This window comes from Archocentrus centrarchus, chromosome 10 (genome assembly GCF_007364275.1).
Source record: "Archocentrus centrarchus isolate MPI-CPG fArcCen1 chromosome 10, fArcCen1, whole genome shotgun sequence".
Taxonomy (NCBI): domain Eukaryota; kingdom Metazoa; phylum Chordata; class Actinopteri; order Cichliformes; family Cichlidae; genus Archocentrus; species Archocentrus centrarchus.
Genome location: NC_044355.1, coordinates 13,623,981 through 13,644,630, shown reverse-complemented (window position 1 = coordinate 13,644,630; position 20,650 = coordinate 13,623,981). Strand labels below are relative to the sequence as shown.

Genomic DNA, 20,650 nt, shown 5'->3' with positions numbered 1-20,650 from the left:
AGAAATTCATGACGGATAAGCATGCACACATACGAGGGGTACCGCGTAATTCAGAGATGATCTCCCACTGGTAAAATAAAGAAACAAATACATAAAGCATGTTGTCCCTGATGCTTCATTCCACCTTTCACCTTCAGTCACAGGAATACAGAAACCAGGAAGGACTGCTATGTTGTTCATGAGGTTTCAAACAAATGCTTTATTTTTTCTAGTGTCTCATCTGCAATTACTTTATTTTCTCCCTGGGGCCCAACACATATGTCTTTGTTTATATCATGCTGAAATAATGAAATTAAATGTTTTATTTTTACGCCACCCATTTTACAGTAGCAACAACGCCTAAAAGCTTCCCCCTGTTTCCTCTGTTAGGAGAAAGTGAAGATAAAATGGACAAAGACAGTTTTCTCTCCCAGGGGACCTGGCTGATTGTAAAGCATTGTACAGAAAACAAAAACATATGAAAGGTCTCATAAACATTTATAAGAGATGATCACACTAGACTGTTATCATGAGATCTGTGTCCATGAAAAAAATGTAAAGCCTGCACACATGAACTGCTTCAAATTAAAGTTGTCTTAAGCCTCTGCATTGATGCATAATTTCAAATAATGGTTTTTTTGTTTTTTTTTTAAAGGATCATTTCAAAGTGGAAAATAAGAACAGAAATTGTTGTTTTCTTATGTCGTATGATGCAATATATTTCATTTTTGCACCTTTTGAAAGACAATTTTGAAAAAAACAAATTCACAGTTTAACGTTTCAAAAGCTGTTGAATCATAGAAATTCTTTAAATATATAGAAGCCACACGTAACTCGTTTCAGTGTACTCTTCCAACAGAAATTTCATACTGAATATGAAGTACAATGAAAAATTCCAAGATCAAAACAGAGCAGGGAGAAGAGAAATGTTACGTGACTTTTCTTGTTCTCAATGTAAACAACAAAAAACATCGGCCACAAATCGTCCGTCGCTGCTTTTGACAAATTTGTACACGACTCCATAAAATGCATGAAAACAGTGACAAAGCATCAAAGACAAACATCACTCCTTAAGTTGATACTGTCCTTCATTTTTTTATGTATATATTGTTACATTACAGTGTTCAGTTACTCAGTCTTTACATGCAAGGAATCTGTGCTACATACACATTTAGAACTGCTTTAATTCTTCATGGCATAGATTCAGCAAGCTCACATCCATGACACAAATCTCCCATTCCACCACATCCCAAAGGTGCTCTATTGTACTGAGACCTGGTGACTGTGGAGGCTGGAAGCAGCTATCAGATGATGGGTACAGTGTGGTCATAAAGGGATGGACATGGTCAGCAGCAGTACTCAGGTAGGTTGTGGCAATGCTCAGTTGGCACTAAGGGGCCCACAGTTTACCAAGGAAATATCCCCCACACCATTCATTACACCACCAGCAACCTGAACTGTACATACAAGACAAGGTGGATGCATGCTTTCATACTGTTCACACCAAATTGTACCAGAATATTACAGCAGAAATTGAAATTCATCACACCTGGATATGTTTTCCCAATTTTGTCCAATTTTGGTAAGCCCATGCAAACTGTAGCCTCAGTTTTCTGTTCTCAGATGACAGGAGCGGCATCCGGTATGATCTTCTGCTGCTGTAGCCCATCTGCTTCAAGGTTCTGCAAGTTGTGGGTTCAGAGATGCTCTTCTGAATACCTTGGTTGTAACAGCTCATTGTTTGGCTTACTGTTGCCTTCCTATTAGCTTAAAGCAGTCTGGCCATCCTTCTCTGACTTTTGCCATCAACAAGGCATTTTCACCCAGAGAAGTGTCAATTTTTTTTAATGTAACTGAACATTATGATTTAATGAGAGTCCTGTTTCACTGCTGGACAAACTTCTAAAGTAAAATAAGAATCAGCTGTTAGTTCTGTTCCTTTCTGTTGCAGTAACATGATATTTTATTAAAGACCGAAGAAGATAATGCAAGTGTTTGTATATACACTCATACATTCATTCATTGCTTGGGTGTAGCAGCAGCTGCACAGCTTTGTTTTGTTGTGGACACTTACTGACACCTAGTGGACAAATGTGTTTTGATTTTTCAATATTCTGTGGTTGCGCCATGAATAAAAGAAAAATCCAACTGGAACTATGAAAGATATTATCCTTTTTAAGTACAAATTCAACTTAAGGTTGAACCATCAATATCATTTTTAAGAACACCTTAAATTCCTTTTATATTGAATCGGTGAATGTGTCCGAACTTTGTCTGTCCATTCCTTATTAGGCACTGAGCAAAATACACTGCTTTGAATGCAGTCCTTTCATATAAATGGAAGGCTTGATCGAGTCAGATTCATTTTAACACTTACACTTTCTTTTTCATGCCACACGATTCCCTAGATTTACTATGATCTGGCCCAGGGCTACAACCAGGGCATTCATTTTTAAAGATGTTCTTTGATTTGTACTTGTGCCATCATCCCTGATGGTTTCTTAAGGAGGTTTAAAGAATTCCATGAGTAATTTATGTACCTGCAAGTTCTCAAATCAGACACCTTGTGATTTAAGCACATTTATCTTGGGTTCAGTCAGGACCAAATGAGCAACAAACGAAACAAGAAAAGCTTCTGAAAGAGTTGACTGAAAAAACAAAACCAGTCTCACAGCTTTGGAGGATATGAGCACAGCTGTGAATTAGCTGGGGCAGAAAAAAACAGCTGTGGCTTATACGTATGGGTCCCTAACTGCTATAAATTGACATAACACGTAGCAAAATTATTTACATCATGTCTAGATTTTGTTTCGAGATAGGATCACTTCCACATTTAGTTTTGGAAATAACTTCATATACACAGTTCTCTGTTGAAGTCATACTTTGGCCTCATAGCTGGACAAGGAGCAACACGAGCCAGCGGTGAAAATTAGGCCACAAACAACAGCTCTGAATGTAATATTTGCTTCCAGAACACGCAGTTTTCTCCACTAAAGTTGCAGACAAGTTCAGATTAATCTTTCTTATCAGATGTGTCAATATTTTCATTCTGAGCAATGATTTACAGGCTCTTCACTGCAGGACATTCTGACATTTTGTAACTGCACTTCCATAATGGGTAGCTTACCCTTCAACTGAGTTTGCTCTTTTTTTTTTCTTTCCCCAAAGTTTGTTAAACACGATCAGCATATTAAGGTCTGTCCTCCTGTTACTGTTACTTCTGGATTCTAGAATAGTGCACCACCACATCTGAAGACATCACATTATTATTTAATGCTCATTCAGTTATGTAGTTTTCATCCTATGTTGTTATCACCTATTTTATTCAGTTTCTACATTTATTTCCTGTTTAATCTGGAAACACTCACCAGAGAAAAAGCCAAATGAGTAGTGAGTCTAACGACACAAAAACACTCTAAAAACTAACTGAGGTTAGCATTTAAAATCCATTTAGGTTAGTTCAACTTCACATATTTGTACAGTTCATTTATGTGCATAACTTACCCATTCCTTACCTGGTGACATCTGTCTTTGTACTATATTCTTTCATTATTCAAATTACAGTGCTTTAAGCTACTTTAAACCCATACAATACACTGACTTTAAAAAAATGGCTATGCTTAGGGACTTTCCCAGACTCTATCTATAACTGAAATTCTCAGAAAAGCCTTGCTCTCTGCTCATATCACCCAGTTCAGTCTGGTTGAAGTGAACTTTGAATGTTGTGATGTTGGAAGTGTGCAAAAAGTCAAGCAGAAAAAAAAAATCACACATTCAGAGGGGAACTTCTGTGCAAAATGACTCACACACTGACACTGCATGTGTTTCAGCATAACTGTCCTTTACGCTGTCTAATCCAATAATAGGTCTACAATAATGCATGCTGTACAAAGAGTTAATTGGCTGTGTGTAGGTCTGGAGAGCAGCTCTTTACGTTTCAATACGTTTCAATATATTTTATTTTGGGTGAAAAAAGAAAGCATATTTTCAATCACCATTCAATATATTTTGTAAATGCAAATAAAATGGATATAATGCATGTCTGCTTTTTTGATTCTAGAGTTTGACCAAATAAAGACTGCAGAAGTTATAGTTTTAAAAATCAGGCAAGAAACAAAGTGATAAAGGAAACATAAGAAACTCACAGGATTAACACTACAAATGTTAAAAATGTATAGCCAACAGTAGCGTGGAGAAAAACACCAAAGACTACAGGACATCAGCAACACACACTGCAAAAAAACTGGCTGACAACTGGAATGTGTTGTATTGTCAGTATGATAATTCCCCAGCTCTCACATCTCACCCACGGTAGTACACACAAATTGCACAACCTGAGAACACTCACCAGTGTAAAGATGATAGCAGACGGATAGTAAACTGAAGCACAGTCTCCTCGCCAAACAGTGTGAGCCGAGTTGAAACGTCACAGCTGAAGCTTTGTTATATCTCAGCACCAAAGCAGAAGCCATCAAAGGGCGTGCACTTTCTGCAGAGCTCCTTAGACACTGAATGTAACATTTAATTCATTTGCAAATGTTACTTAATTTCATCCTGTAGGTAACAGAGAACAAAGTCACACTTGCTCTGCGTAGGTTGTAGCCTAATCCATGATCCTGTACTCTGTGTTTTGGTAGTTTGGGAAGTCCTTCTTGTTTTTATAAATAGAGGAGAGTGAAAGTGAAAGCAAACGCGAGACAGGCAAAGTGCAGCCTGCCCAAAAGACAATGTGTTTTTAAAGTATTTATTCATGTTATAATGCAGGTGCACTCAGTGTGAGAGTCTGCTGCTCTTTTGCTGCTTGAGAGGAGTGGAAGGCACACGCTGAAACAGAAAACAGAGGAAAGCAGCAAAAAAGCCGTATGGATCAAAACTAATTGGTTTACTGTGGCATAAGAGCCATTCAGTGTATTTTACAGTCTCTGTGTGGGCTGATGGTTATAGAGGGATTTCTTTTGTCTTCTGTACACAACATTTCTTGTTGCAAATGGAACAGGAAATGAGAGAGCTGACTCAATTGCCCATTTGTTTTTGGTTAAGATTCCTGTGCACTAGTTTTACATCCAACCCTGCGACAGGTTGACGACCTGTCCAGGGTGTATCCTGCCTCTCACCCTATGACAGCCGGGATGGATGGATGGATGGATGGATGGATTTACATCCACTGGCTCTAAATTGTACTTATCACACCTTTAATTACAATTCAGGGACTTGTATTTAACATCTGTAGCTCTATTGAATGCTAATTGCTTATTGTCACCTACACAGCATTTTAAGGAGGAAATTACATAATATCATTAGATCTAACAGATACAGCTACTAATTAAAATATGATAAGGTTAATATACTCTGAAATACTGATTCAGATATTATGCAACATCCAGCAACTCTAAATTACAAAAGGATTTTAGTAGCCCCGTGTTTCACATGGGTTACACATCCCTTGGAGATTTTGGTCAACATGATATCATCACACAGTTAGATGTGTTGGCTATGCATCCATGATGACAATCTCCTGTCCAGACCAGAAGTTTTTCCAATCTTCTATTGTCCAATTTTGGCGAGCCCTTGCAAACTGTAACCTCAGTTTCCTGTTCTCAGCTGAATGGAGTGGTACCCAGTGTGGTCATCTGCTGCTGTAATCCATCTGCTTCAGAGATGCTTTTCTGCGTACCTTGGTTGTAACTAGTGGTTATTTGCGTTACTGTTGCCTTCCGAGTCTGGCCATTCTCCTCTGACCTCTGGCATCAATCATGTATTTTCACTCAGAGAACTACCGCTCACTGGATATTTTCTCTTTTGTTGGACCATTCTCCGTAACCCTAGAGATGGTTGTGTGGGAAAATCCCAGTAGATCAGCAGTTTCTGAAATACTCTGAAATATCATCTGGCACCAACAACCATGCCACATTCAGATTCATTTAAATTACCTTTTTTCCCCTTTCTGATACTCGCTTTGAACGTCAGCAGGAAACCTTGACCTTGACTACATGTCCAAATGCACTGAGTTGCTGCCAGTTGGATGAGTAGATGGTGGGTGAGTGTGTATAACATGAGCTGTACATTGTCTACTACTGACATCAATTGTATGGCATTTAACAAAGTACTGCTCAGGAATTGTTAATAATAAATAAAAAAAAAAATGAGTCTCATCTCTTCATAGCATTCACAGTCTGGTTTAAAATGACTCCATTTTAAACCAGACTGTGTGCAGCACACTATGCTGCACACTATCTGCAGACTTTTGAATTATCTTTAATTAATGGTTTATTAAATTATTATTATTGACATGGTACAATTGTGGATATGTGGCTATTTGAAAAATTTACTTATTAAATTTAATTCCTCAAAAACATTTTTAATGACATACTCAAGCAATGAATGCCATATATTAACTTTTTGTTAGCTCAGATTTAAAAAGAGGTTACTGATTTTAATGGCTTAAATGGGTCTATAAATTTTCTATAAATCTGCTAATTAGATATTAGCAATTAACTATTATTAAAGACTTTGTTAGAAATAATCTAACGGCAGCCTTAAAAAAATTGTAGCCTACTTTCTCTGCTAGTGCATTTCACAATCTCACTCTTTCTATCTTAACAGCATGAGGCAATGTTGCACAGTGTTGCGCGTCCCACCAGACATTTTCCACGTGTCAGCACAACCGAGACGCGATGAGCCGGGAGCCGGTGAGGCAGACTGCCGCGGGGAAGTACACGAGCCAACCATCGTGCAAAAAGATGTGAGTGCACTTTGTTAACTTACCATCTGCGGCTGACAGGTCTCTGAGGTATTATTTGGACGTTTGTCATGTATAATGCATGTAGGCTGTGCATTATGCACGGAGTCAGTGCAAATCTGTTCTCTGTTTTCTGCAGACCTTTGTCCCCACACGATTATTCGTGTACGCGCGCTCCCCTCCCATGCCCTTTTGAGCCCATCCTAATGGCCAGTTTCCTACCTGGCGACCACCTCCTCCACGCGCCACGGTCGTCCCATTTAAAAAGCCCACACGCGAAGAAGCTGCTCTCTGTAATATAGGAGTTTACTCATTATAACCTTCTTACAATTAAGACGGTCGTTAATTGCCAAGCTGATTTGACGGTGTATATATTAATTTCACTGTAATCAATCAAAGACCACAATGGACAAAGGTATGAGCGGAACAAAAATGTATTTATTTGTTTTTTTACTGGTGTCAAACTTTCTTGAAATGGTGCTTTAAGCCAGATGGGGACGATTACGCCAAAGTTTGGATTTTGTTCGAGCTGCTGTGTTGCTGTGTTGTAATTGTTCACTCAACTGGTGGAAGTAATCCTACTGTGAACGCGGTGCTGGAATGTGTCAGTGATTTGAATGAAGCCGTCAAATGAGTTTCTTTCAACCGGCAGTTATCCTTCGAAAAAGGACTGTGAAGATTTTGTCACTGTGGTTATCAGCTTTTCAGTGGAAATTTAGATTCCGCTTTGATGTGATGTGAAGCACATGGGGAAATTTTTTGATAGAAAGGGGTAGCCTGATGTTTACTGTTTCATATGCTTGTGCGCATTACAGTGCATGATTTCTTGGATCTCTGCAAATGAATAGATTAATGAATGAATGGGGGTTATCAGGTGGGTGGAGGGGTGTTGCAGAACAATTCTATGTATAATCTCTCTTTTGGAAAAAAGCCAGCTGAAACCTGCTGTGGAAATAATAGTGCATGCCACATTAGCAAAACCAAACTTTTCAAATTGTGACAGAGAACAAGTGTAATATGAAAATGAATCTTGGTTAATCTTCTATGTGGCAAATTACTGCATTGCTTTGAGATTGCTTAGTCAGGTTAGATTAATGGTTAATCTGTTTCCCTGCAGAATGTTTGTGGGGATTTATGATTGAAGAATTTTTAGCTTCAGGGGGTAGAGCCCTTTCTTATATGAATATTTGTCAAACTTTGTAAAAACCTCACTTCAAAGTGAATAAAAGTAGCATAGATTGGTTTTGCTTCTTTAATCAGTTGTAATTAATATGATAAACGTCATGATCATTTCTGTTTTCTGATATGATTGATAGATGATTCACAGACATGTAATCTTGACCTTTGTCGTGTCAGCCCATAGGGATTAAATTTTAATTATAAATGTATACATTTTTATTACATTTACATCATTATTAGTGTCCACACACACACACACACACACACACACACAAACATGTAGTTTTTGCCAACCATATCTGTGCTCTTGTGTGCTTGATAGTTCGTGGCAATATGACGGAGTTTTGGAAGGAGCACTCTAAGGCTGCCACAGTGGAGGAGATGATGCTGGATTCCCGTGCCAAAGAACTGACTCAGCATGAGCTACAAGAGATCCTCAACATGCTGCCTAGTCTGGAGGGATGCAAAGTGCTGGAGCTGGGAGCAGGAATTGGGTGAGCACACAGCTGCCTTAGACTGAGAATTCTGGGAAAACAGTACAAGTAGCCAGAGTGCTGTAATAGTTAAAAAAATAAAAATAAAAAAACCTAAAACTAAATTCACCATTTCTATATTTTTAAAATCCATTTAGCATAAAGTTTTATGACTGAAGAGCATTCCTCTTCCTAAAGTGATATCATACCGACGTGTCTGTATCCAGTCGTTACACCAGGCACCTGCTGACCAGGGCAGCCCATGTGACAGCTGTGGACTTCATGGAAAGTTTTATTGAGAAGAACAGGCAGGAAAATGGCCACCACAGCAATGGTACCTTCCTCCAAGCTGATGTCACGAAGCTGGATTTCCCCCAAAACAGGTGTGTGTTAAGATATCTGCAGCTGACATAGTTAATATTTAATCTTACTAGCAGTGTGGTTCGATGAATGGCAGTACTGATCTGTGAGTCAGTTGGTCTACTAAAGTCAAAGTCAAAGAAATCTTTATTACATCACATTAAAAACAGCAAGATAGAACTACAATCACATTAAAAAAAATCACCTCATGTTATATAGCAGACCTATTGACACAATAACAAAAGAGTTTTTGAGCCTGTCAGTCTCTGACCGAGGCACCACATGTCTGCGGCCTGAGGGGAGCAACCTGAAGTGGCCAGGTTGGCCAGGTGGCTGGGGTCGGTCAGATCAGAGTGGGCTTTTCTTAGGGTACTGACTTTGTACTCATCCACCAGGTTGTTTAGGGAAATCCCCGCACACCAACACACAAAAGAGAAGGTTAACACAGATTCTATCAAACAAAAATATAACATTTTCATGACAGTACGGTCCACATTAAAGTTGCGAGGCTTGCTATTTAAAAAAAAAAAAGTCGCTAGTTGGAACTATTTAAGAACAGCTGCATAGATTCTTATGAAATGTTTACATTTAACATATCCAGAAGATGAGATGCTGGCTTCAGTGAGCCCTTAACTTTTTCAAAATGATTAAACTGACATTTGTCATTTTAAGTGAAATGAATCCATCTCCCTCTCTCCTCCTGCTAACTTTCTCTTTAAAGGCTTGCGTGTGCACATCTGCAGTTTCATTATGGGACCTTAAGCTTGTGCAGAGTGTAAAGAATTACCCCTTTTGTCGAGCTATAACCTGCAGACCAAACAGCAGTCTTGAGGGAAAAATCCAGACTTTCCAAGCCAAAGGCATCTTAGGGAGAGCATCTGGAAATTTGTGCTATTGTGTACTTTGTCCCAGTGCATAGAAAAAGCAGCAGAATTACGGCCACGCTAACACAATTTTAATTCACCACAACTTTGCCCTGTTCCCCAAAATGAAATTCAAGCGTCACAGTTTTGAAAGAATGGAGGAGTACCTGCATCCATCACAGGTGTACAAGTGGAAATAGCAACTCCGCAAGGACCCAACCTTTTGGGGCAGAGAGAGACCACGAGACACACAGATTCATTATAATACACTGAAACTGCTAACATTAGTTACTGTGTTAAAAAAAAAAAAAAAAAATTCTCAGCCAGACTTTGTATGTATACATGTTTTTCCACAGTATTGACTTCATTTTCTCCAACTGGCTGCTGATGTATTTGAGTGACGAGGAGCTGAACTCTGTTATGGAAAAAATGCTTACCTGGCTAAAACCTGGAGGTTTTCTTTTTTTCAGAGAGTCCTGCAACCACCAATCAGGTACTGACACAAACATTTACATGTCTACACCCCTTCTCGGTCAAATTCAGCATTTACACCTTTATGATAACTGAAGGTGACTTAAAAAAGATTTGTATAAAGGCTTCTGACGATATATTTGAAACAGATTTAAGGTTTATAGGGTTTATATGTTCCATTCACCATAATTTGTTTTGTGAATTATATTCTTTACAAATACATTGTGGATTGGTTTGCTTTCATTCATAACTTTCTACCAAGGTGACTGCAAGAGGGACTTCAACCCCACCTGCTACCGTACTGAGGCGCAATACAGCCACATCACATCAACAGTTCAAGTGGAAGAGCCAAAAGAAGGCCGCAAGTTTGGTTTCGACATTGTCTTGAAAAGAAGTGTTCAAACCTACGTTAAGGTAGAGTCATTTAAGTCTTACCAGTTATTAAGATTTCATATGTGAAAAAAGCAGCTTGCAGTTTGTGATGCTGGTATATGCATGCGCAGTTAACCTCTTTTCACTGCCCCAATTCTTTCTCCTTTTTCTCTGTCACCTCCTCATCCATCCATCCATCCATTCATCCATCTATTCCAGATGAAAAACAATCCAAATCAAATCTGCTGGCTGCTACAGAAGGTCTCTCGCTCCTCAAACAGCCAGAATGGATTCAAAACCTTCCAGCAGTTCCTGGATAACCAGCAGTACACCAGACGTGGCATCCTGCGCTATGAGAAGATGTTTGGGGCTGGTTACGTCAGCACAGGTGGACCCAGCACCACCAAGGTAGGAAAGCACAAAATAACATGGCCGGGAACAATCAAAGACACCTGTGTTCATAATGTTATCAACAGCAGAAAATACTCAGTTACACTTAGATCCCCTGTCAGTTCCTCTAACACCACTATTTGTTTGATATGCAAAGTTGTAAGTGAAATTCTCAATAACAGTTCTATAGATTCCCATGAAAATGATCTGATAAATTCAGATTCACTTTGATGAAACTCTTCCACTTTCATTGTGTTCAGGTCAAAATACCAATTTGTCCAATGCTCCAGTTTCTATATCAGGGAAATAACATTCCCATCAGTCTGAGGTGTATTTTGTTTTACAAGCATGCTAAACTAGGATGGTTATGTTAGCACTGTAATGTTGATTTTGTTAGCATTAGCTTTTAGCACAAAGCCCACAAAGCCTCCCTGAAAGTGTGGCTGTAGAGACTCAGTTTTCAAATATGTCAAAAGGCCTTCGGGCACCTGGGTGGCTTAGTGGTGAAGCTGGCAACCACATACATACGTTGCGGTGTGGGTGGCGCGGGTTTGCGTCCCGGCCAGTTGCCAATTTGCCTGCGTGTCTTCCCCAGTATCTTTCCCCATTTCCTGTCTCTCTCTACTGTCACAAAAAGCCACTGTGGCCAAAAAAAAAAAAAAGGCCTTCAGCAATTATAAAACTGCTGTTTATCACAGCAGCTTAATCTGAGGAAACTTCTCTCCCATCCTGCTTCCTCTGTTCTTTGTGTTTGATGAGCTACATTTTCTGCAGCAAAGATGTACAAAGAAGATGTAACACCCAAGAATGCAATATTTTATTGTGCATAAATTGTGGCTCCATAATGTAGTGGTTCACCTAACAAGCCAAAGATCCTACTTTGATCCCAGGAGGAGATACAAATCCCTTTTGGGGTGGTGTCAGGAGGTTGATTCAGCTTTTGATCAAACAGGTTTTGATCAAACAAAAACATTTTTTTGCTAACAGGAGTTTGTGGACCTGCTGAACCTGAAGCCAGGACAGAAGGTTTTGGATGTTGGTTGTGGCATTGGCGGAGGAGACTTCTACATGGCAAAGGTAAGAGACACAAAACCTCAGGCCATGCTCACAGTGTTGATTTTGGAGTACTTATAATTAGTGTAAGAATGACAACAATCACTATGATTATGTGGTTTTTCAGACTTTTGGAGTGGAAGTGCTCGGCCTCGATCTGTCAGACAACATGGTGGAAATTGCAGTGGAGAAAGCGAAAGCTGAGAATCTTCCATCAGTACATATGTTATTCTATTGATTAAACACCAAAGATAATGACTGGACTGATGGTTTATTTGAAAATCGTTAATGATATTTACTCCACCTCAGGTGCAGTTTGAGGTGGCTGATGCTACCAAAAGAACGTTTCCAGAAGGTTCTTTTGACGTGATCTACAGCAGAGACACAATCCTGCACATAGATGATAAACTGGCCCTCTTCAAACGCTTCCATGTGAGCATCACATTAAATCTAAGTCTTCTGTTTCATTAATTTCCAAATTTTTCTTCTAATTCGTCGAGAAAAAAATTCAGCACTAAATGTAAGAAACATTTTGTTTTTGTTGGTATCCAGTCATGGTTAAAGCCAGGTGGGCAGTTGCTTATCAGTGACTACTGCTGCGGGAAGAAGCCCTGGACACCAGCATTCGAGGCCTATGTCAAACAGAGATGCTATGTCCTCTACACACCCTCAGATTATGGCAAGGTAAAACTATACTAAGGCCTAATATTTTATGAAAATACTGGGGCTTAAAACTTTGGACCTTTTTTTCTGATATGTACATTGTATTTTCTCATTTTTAACTGGTACTGTAAACTCAGATTATTTTAGCTTAGTCATAATAAATGGAGCAAGCTGTTAAATCTGCTCATTAGTTTTTCACATCAGGCCATTATTGCATCTGATAAGCTGATTTCTGTAGCTTCATCTACAGAAATCCCAGAGATGAGTTTGGAAGCATATAGAAGCAGCGCCATCATCACATAGTATGTCCACCAGACAATACAGACAATTTTCCATGTCTCACTTATTTGTCCTCATAATATAGTACAAAGCTATGTGAAATTAGCTGGCATATTAGTTAAATTGCCCCTCATTGCAGGAAGAAACAAAATATCACTCACAAATATGTAACAATGTCATTGAGGAGCATCACTCAGCTAAAGTTAAAGTGAACTGTTGGTGGCAAAATATTCATGTCTGTAAATCTCTTGATCACAGATTATTTTTAAAGACATTTAATACATCCTCATCCTGAAATACAGGTTTATTTTTTAAATATTCTTGCACTTGCAACTATTTACACAGGAACGTATGTCATAATTGAGCTTAAGTGCATAGTGTAACAAGTATGTTCCTTTAACTGCCTGGCAGCTCCTGTTTATTAAAAACCAAATTAATACTGACACAAAATTGAATAAATTATTGATTTATTTGCTGAGTCCTCCTAACAGTCTCTGTTGTTAGCCTGCCAGGTGTTGATGTATGTCTACAGGAAGCCTCTGTGTAATTTTGATCCCTATGGGGAAACTCAGCCTTTGCATTTAAATCATCCTAGGAATCAGTTTTGACAAAACAGCAGTGGGCAGCCACCATGTTGCTGTATTACTGCAGTCCATCAGTTGATGGCGCTGTTCCCATTCCGCTTAATCCATCCTCTGCCTCTCCTTCTGTAGTTCATTCAGGAGGCCGGTTTCTGCAACGTTCGAGCCGAAGATCGCACAGCCCAGTTCATCCAAGTGATTAAGACAGAGCTGCAGAGAGCAGAGGCCATCAAAGAAGAATTTATTAAGGTCCGCATGCAAGCTCACACAGTGTGTTAAAGATTGTACATGCGCCAAGACAGAAAGCTAAATTCTTCTTTAATATTTTGGAGTGCTGTTCAGCATACCTGTATCTTTTCCCTGCAGGAATTTTCTGAAGAAGACTATTTTGCAATAGTGAATGGATGGAAAGAAAAACTGGAACGTTCCAACAGTGGAGACCAAAGATGGGGCCTTTTTCACGCCACAAGGGACTGAGTTGTTGAGGCTAAGGATGTAGGAGATAATAAAGAACCAAAAAACAATGTTTCTGAAGAAAATCAGCAGCATTTCTTTTGTTATTTTGTACCTGCAAATGTATGATGTACGCTGCCAAGACTTTGCCATCTTGTACTTCTAGTGAGCACAGAATTTCAGGAGTGTAACAACAGCACAGTCTAAAAAAAAAAAGTCCCACAAAACTGCACAGAGTAATCCAGTCTCATTCTGGTTAAGCAGGTTATTGGTATGAAGCAGTAAACTTAATGTAAACAATATGTCAAAATTAGTTCTAATATTAGTTCTAACTAAAATAAATGTCATTGTTCTCAACCCCAGAGGCAAATAAATAAATAAATAATTGAAAGGAGATGCAAAAAATTCCTTCTAGTTAAATTAATAGGTGCACAAATTAACCTGTCACACAGCTAGGTAACAGCAGTCTATTGCAACTGTCAGGACTCGAGGAGGAAGAGGACACACAAGCGGTGGCTGATGAAAGCAAGGTGCAAGTTTATTTACAGTGATTGATAAAGGTGCAAAGACAAGGGGGTCCAGGAAGGCGAGGGGGAAGGCGGCTGAAGCGGGTCGAGAGGCTGAAGGAATTCCCAGGTGGTGAGGGGCCAGCTGTGGTACGGCGTGGAGCGGCGGGTTGACGAAAAGCCGGGGTTTCCGAAAGGACGAGCAGGAACTGACACGGGGATCTGAAAAAGGAGCGAACACGAAGAGCAGGTAAGTAATATACATCCACGAAAGCGAGAGTCACACCAGAGAGCCGGTACTAACTGAGAAGTAGTCAATGATCCAGCGAAGAGTGATGGTCTGCTGGCAGCTTAAAAAGACCCTGCCTGATGGCTTGATCCGTAGCAGGTGTGGTGATCTCCGCCCTAGGGAGGCGGAGACACCGGAACCTCCGCTGTGGCCCGCAGGACAAACACACATGTATACAGACACACACACACGCAGACCCTCCCCCTAGGTTATGACAGTACCCCCTCCTCAACGGGAGCCTCCTGGCGACCGAAACTTCTCGGGATGGCGCCGCCGGAACTCCCGCACCATGGCCGCATCCAGAATGTTAGCTCGGGACACCCAGGATCGCTCTTCGGGACCGTAGCCCTCCCAGTCCACCAAGAACTGATACCCCCGCCCCCGACGGCGGGCGTCCATAATGCGACGGACGGTGTAGATCCGCTGGCCATCGAGAAAACGGGCAGGAGGAGGTGAGGCAGCTGGAGGGCACAAAGGACTGGTGGCAACAGGCTTAAGTTGGGAGACATGGAAGACGTTATGGATGCGCATGGTACGAGGGAGTTTGAGGCGGACAGACACAGGGTTAACGATGGAGTCGATCTCGAAGGGCCCCAGGAAGGTGGGGGCCAGTTTCCTAGACTCGGCACGGACTGGAACATTTTTCGTGGAGAGCCATACCTTTTGGCCTGGTTGGTAGTCCGGCGCAGGGGTCCGATGGCGATCAGCGATGCGTTTGTTTTGCTCCTTCGTCCGAAGCAGAGCTGCGCGGGTGGACCTCCATAGCCGGCGACAGCGGCGAAGGTGATGCTGGACGGAGGGAATGGTGAGATCCTCCTCGATGGCAGGGAGGAGTGGCGGTTGGAAACCCAAGGAGGCCTCGAAGGGGGACACCCCTGTGGCGGAGGAAGAGAGAGAGTTATGTGCATACTCAACCCACGCCAAGTGGGAACTCCAGGTGGCCTGATTGGTGGACGCCACGCATCGTAATGCTGCCTCCAACTCCTGGTTGGCCCGTTCCGTCTGCCCATTTGTCTGGGGATGATAACCAGAGGAGAGGCTCACCTTGGCTCCGAGAGATGTACAGAACTCCTTCCAGACCTGAGATGTGAACTGGGGCCCCCGATCCGACACGATGTCTTCAGGAATCCCATGGAGCCGAAAAACGTGGGTGGTGAGAAGCCGGGCCGTCTCCAAGGCGGAGGGGAGCTTGGGTAGCGCAACGAAGTGGGTGGCCTTGGAAAACCGGTCGATAATGGTCAGGACCACGGTGTTTCCTTCAGAGGGAGGAAGTCCTGTGACGAAGTCCAGAGCTATGTGAGACCACGGTCGCTTAGGGGTGGGTAAGGGCCGGAGGAGACCTGATGGAGGTGACAGAGAAGGTTTATTTTGTGCACAAATGCTGCATGCTGCCACGTACTCACGGGTATCCTTAATCAATGTAGGCCACCAGAAATAACGCTGGAGGAAGGCCACAGTGCGATTGGCCCCGGGATGGCACGTGAATTTGGCTGCGTGTCCCCATTGCAGTACGCGGCTTCGCACTCGAGAGGGAACATAAAGGCGGTTGGGGGGTCCCGTCCCAGGATCTGGTTCAGTCCGTAGAGCTGCCTGAATGGCGGATTCGATCTCCCAGGTGATGGCTCCAATGACGCAAGAGGGAGGCAAGACAAACTCTGGCTGCGAGGAGGAGTCCGTGGAGCTGAACTGTCGGGACAGAGCGTCGGGCTTGACATTCCGTGACCCAGGTCTATAAGAGATAGTAAAGTTAAATCGGGTAAAAAACAAGGCCCACCTGGCCTGCCGGGGTTTCAAACGTCTGGCGGTTCGCAGATAGGCCAGGTTCTTGTGATCAGTCCAGACCAAGAAGGGATGCGTCGCGCCCTCCAGCCAGTGCCGCCATTCCTCCAAGGCTAGTTTGATGGCCAGCAGCTCCCGGTCCCCTACGTCGTAATTCCGTTCTGCCGGGGAGAGGCGGCGAGAGAAGAAGGCGCAGGGTCGGAGGCTACCCATGGACTGTTGGGACAACACTGCCCCTACCCCCACGTCGGACGCGTCCACCTCCACGACGAATGAGTTGGATAGGTCAGGTTGGATGAGGATGGGTGCGGAGGCAAACCGACCCTTCAGGAGCGCGAAAGCCTCTGCAGCGGCGGGGGTCCATCTGAAAGGAATCTTGGGAGAGGTGAGAGAGGTCAGAGCATGGGTGATGGAGCTGTAATCTTTAATGAAGCGGCGGTAGAAATTGGCGAAGCCCAGAAAACGCTGCAGCTGTTTCCGATCCGCTGGCTCGGGCCAATCCAGGACCGCTTGTACCTTAACTGGGTCCGCCTTGATCTGCCCTTTACCAATAATGTATCCCAAGAACGCCGTGGACTCCACATGAAACTCGCACTTCTCCCCCTTCACGAACAGACGATTCTCCAGTAACCGCTGCAACACCTGCCGCACATGTCCCTGATGCTCCTGTAATGAGGATGAGAAGATCAAAATATCATCGAGATAGACAAACACAAAATGATTGATGAAGTCCCGGAGTATGTCGTTTACGAGGGCCTGGAACACAGCTGGCGCGTTGGTTAGGCCGAAGGGCATGACAAGATACTCGAAGTGGCCGAGGTGAGTGTTGAAGGCAGTCTTCCACTCGTCTCCCTGCCGGATCCGGACGAGATGGTAAGCGTTCCGGAGATCCAGTTTGGTGAAGATGGCTGCCCCCTGCAGGAGCTCAAAGGCAGAGGTGAGAAGTGGCAAAGGATATTTGTTGCGCACAGTGATTTCGTTCAGACCGCGGTAGTCAATACAGGGCCGGAGGGTCTTGTCCTTCTTGGCCACGAAGAAAAACCCTGCGCCCATGGGAGAGGTGGAGGGTCGAATCAGACCGGACGCCCGAGCTTCGGTGATATATTTTTCCATGGCATCCCGTTCCTGCGGAGAGATGCTGTAGAGGCGGCTGGAGGGGTAGGGCGCCCCCGGGATGAGGTCGATGGCGCAGTCGTAAGGCCGGTGGGGAGGCAGGGAAACAGCCCGGTCCTTATTGAATACTTCAGCGAGGTCGTGATAGATCGAGGGGACGCCGGACAGGTCAGGTGGGGTCCCCTCCCCCAAATCGGTGGACCGAGGGAGAGAGGGAGTTGCGGATCTGAGGCAGCGCTGGTGGCACCGCTCACTCCAACCCGAGATGCTGCGATTCGCCCAGTTAATCTGTGGATTGTGCAGTTGCAACCAGGGAAAGCCGAGGACGATGGGCGTCTGTGCAGAGTCAAACAGGTAAAAGGAGAGCCGTTCAGAGTGATTACCCGACAGAGTCACAGAAAGCGGTTGGGTCTTGTGAGTGATTTCAGAAAGCTTGGCGCCGTCCAGAGCGGAGACCAGGAGAGGCGTGGGTAGCGCTGTGGATGGAACACCCCACTGCTGGGCGAGGGCACGGTCCATGAGATTTTCTCAGCTCCGGAATCGAGGAGTGCCAAGACTGTGTGACTGCCTGATGGAAGATTTATCCTTGTCTGAAGCGTGAATCTGGGCAGGGAGGAGCATGCGTTAGCTTGACCCGCCAGTATCCCCACCATTACTGACGGGCGCGGTCTTTTGGGCAAACAGGGCATGACGCGATGTAGTGGCCCTTTTTGCCACAGTAGATGCACTCCCCCGCCTCCCATCTCCGTCGTCGCTCAGAGAGAGACAGCCGTGCGCGGCCGAGTTGCATGGGTTGCTCCTCCGCGCCGCAAGGGGGCGCCGTAGCCGAGCTGTCGTCCGCTAGGAGGCTCCTCCGGTCCGCGGAAACCGCCCGGCGAGGGGCATGCTGGGAGTTGTAGTTCCTCGGAGTCCGTCGTGCTCTCAGGCGGTCATCTACATGGATACACAATGAAATCACGGCCTCCAAGGACTGAGGCAAATCCCTAGTGGCAAGTTCATACTTGAGATCATCATTAATATTGTTCAGGAATACTCCCCTGAGCGCCTTTTCCTCCCAGCCGGCCTCCTCCGCGAGGATCCGGAAATCCACGGAGAAATCCGCCATGCTCTGTTGTCCCTGCCGCAGGCTGAGCAACTTCTGGGATGCGGATTCGGGGCTGGTGCCTTTATCAAACACCTCCTTAAATCGAGACAAGAACGCAGGGAAAGACAGATCGGGGTTTCCCCGTAACACAGCGTGCCCCCACTCTAATGCTCTACCGCGGAACAGATTGACCATAAAACCAATCTTTGCACAATCAGAAGCGTAGGCATTTCTCTGTTGCCGGAAAACGAGGGAACATTGGGTGAGGAAACCTCCACATTTCCCTAACTCACCGCGGAACACCTCCGGGATGGGCAGGGCTTTCTCCAACGCTACGGCGGGCTCGGTCGCGGAAACCAAACCAGCCGGCGGATCTGTCGGCGGAGGGGATAAATCCTGGTGACGGGGCGTAGCGGATGACATGGTGGATTCCAACATACCTCGGAGATCGGCGAGCTGTTGGGTGGCTGCGCCCAGCTGACTGGAAACCAGACGGAGCATATGGTCGTGACGCTGGAGGGTTTCCTCTTGAATAGCCAGGGCCCGATGAACCGGATCAGCGTCCGCGGTGTCCGGTTTTGGCTGGATCATTCTGTCAGGACTCGAGGAGGAAGAGGACACACAAGCGGTGGCTGATGAAAGCAAGGTGCAAGTTTATTTACAGTGATTGATAAAGGTGCAAAGACAAGGGGGTCCAGGAAGGCGAGGGGGAAGGCGGCTGAAGCGGGTCGAGAGGCTGAAGGAATTCCCAGGTGGTGAGGGGCCAGCTGTGGTACGGCGTGGAGCGGCGGGTTGACGAAAAGCCGGGGTTTCCGAAAGGACGAGCAGGAACTGACACGGGGATCTGAAAAAGGAGCGAACACGAAGAGCAGGTAAGTAATATACATCCACGAAAGCGAGAGTCACACCAGAGAGCCGGTACTAACTGAGAAGTAGTCAATGATCCAGCGAAGAGTGATGGTCTGCTGGCAGCTTAAAAAGACCCTGCCTGATGGCTTGATCCGTAGCAGGTGTGGTGATCTCCGCCCTAGGGAGGCGGAGACACCGGAACCTCCGCTGTGGCCCGCAGGACAAACACACATGTATACAGACACACACACACGCAGACCCTCCCCCTAGGTTATGACAGCAACAAGCTTGGGGAAACTGAGAAGATAAGAAAAACAAACATTAATTCAACTGGAAGCAGTTAAACTGGTTGTAGCCAGCTCGGCTCTTCTGATCTGTCTGCATTCTCCTGCCACTTCTGCACAAATACCTTCAGCAGTCTTACATTTTAAAAGCCATAAACAGGATTGCTGGGGTGTGATGTGCTCATGTGGGGGAGGGGTTTACCTCACAGCAAAGAGTTACTAAAAAATTACAAAAGAAGAAGCAGCTACATCCAGCTGCTCCCTTATTCACAAGGGATTGCCATAGTGAGTAGCTCCACACACCAGAGTAAAACTTCCTCACACAACCACATCAAGACTTGTGTCTCCTCCCAGGACGGAACCAGGGAGCTTTTGCTTGTTAGGCAGATGTGTAAACCACTACAGTAGGAGCCACCGTTGCCAAAACATTACAGGCCCTCCTAAATCCCAGAAGTTTAACTAAGTATACAGTGATTTGTTTTATGAATAAAAGAATCTCACACATTCTAAAAATATGCTAATTAACAAGCGATAGCTGCTGAACTCCTGGATTTGCTATTTGTTTACGATTGTCTGCTTCTTCAACTATTCCTGCATGCAATATTCATCCACTGTGCAGCTTTGTAATAATGATTCTGACCTATTTGCAAAATCTAACTGGTAACTCAGCAGATTCTTTCTAAACACACTAAATGTAAAAAACACTTTGTAATAACATTGTTAATGGTAAATTGATAGTTAATTAAACTTTAGTTAACAGTGTTTTACTCTCAACAGTGATTATTACTGTTCACTAATTGTTAATGATTAGTTTGTAAACCACTGTAAAGTTGCAACTGATGGTTACAAAACTTTGTAAATGGTTAATAAAAACTTTGTAAATGTTATTAG

General features: G+C 43.8%; 1 protein-coding gene and 1 long non-coding RNA gene across 4 annotated transcripts; one reads left to right on the top strand and one right to left on the bottom strand.

The window, feature by feature from the left end:
• Positions 1-1,162: 1,162 nt before the first annotated feature.
• LOC115786424 (uncharacterized) lies at positions 1,163-3,657 on the bottom strand. Of its 2 annotated transcripts, none has more exons than XR_004020417.1 (3): positions 3,484-3,657; positions 1,529-1,661; positions 1,163-1,436 (listed from the first exon to the last, which is right to left on the bottom strand). It is a non-coding gene; the product is annotated as an uncharacterized LOC115786424 (long non-coding RNA). The 2 variants fall into 2 exon arrangements; XR_004020418.1 differs by having other exon boundaries at positions 3,495-3,657.
• Positions 3,658-6,609: 2,952 nt separating this feature from the next.
• Positions 6,610-13,941, top strand: LOC115787054 (phosphoethanolamine N-methyltransferase 3-like). 2 transcript variants are annotated; one of them, XM_030739628.1, is made up of 12 exons: positions 6,610-6,721; positions 8,220-8,391; positions 8,598-8,753; positions 9,950-10,086; positions 10,327-10,478; positions 10,656-10,844; positions 11,814-11,903; positions 12,007-12,096; positions 12,189-12,311; positions 12,432-12,563; positions 13,535-13,651; positions 13,769-13,941. In XM_030739628.1, exons 2-12 carry the CDS (start codon positions 8,231-8,233, stop codon positions 13,877-13,879), a joined length of 1,458 nt encoding a protein of 485 aa, XP_030595488.1. In that variant the 5' UTR covers positions 6,610-6,721; positions 8,220-8,230; the 3' UTR covers positions 13,880-13,941. The 2 variants fall into 2 exon arrangements, with proteins under 2 accessions (XP_030595488.1, XP_030595487.1); XM_030739627.1 differs by lacking the exon at positions 6,610-6,721 and adding an exon at positions 6,972-7,133.
• The last annotated feature ends 6,709 nt before the right edge of the window (positions 13,942-20,650 follow it).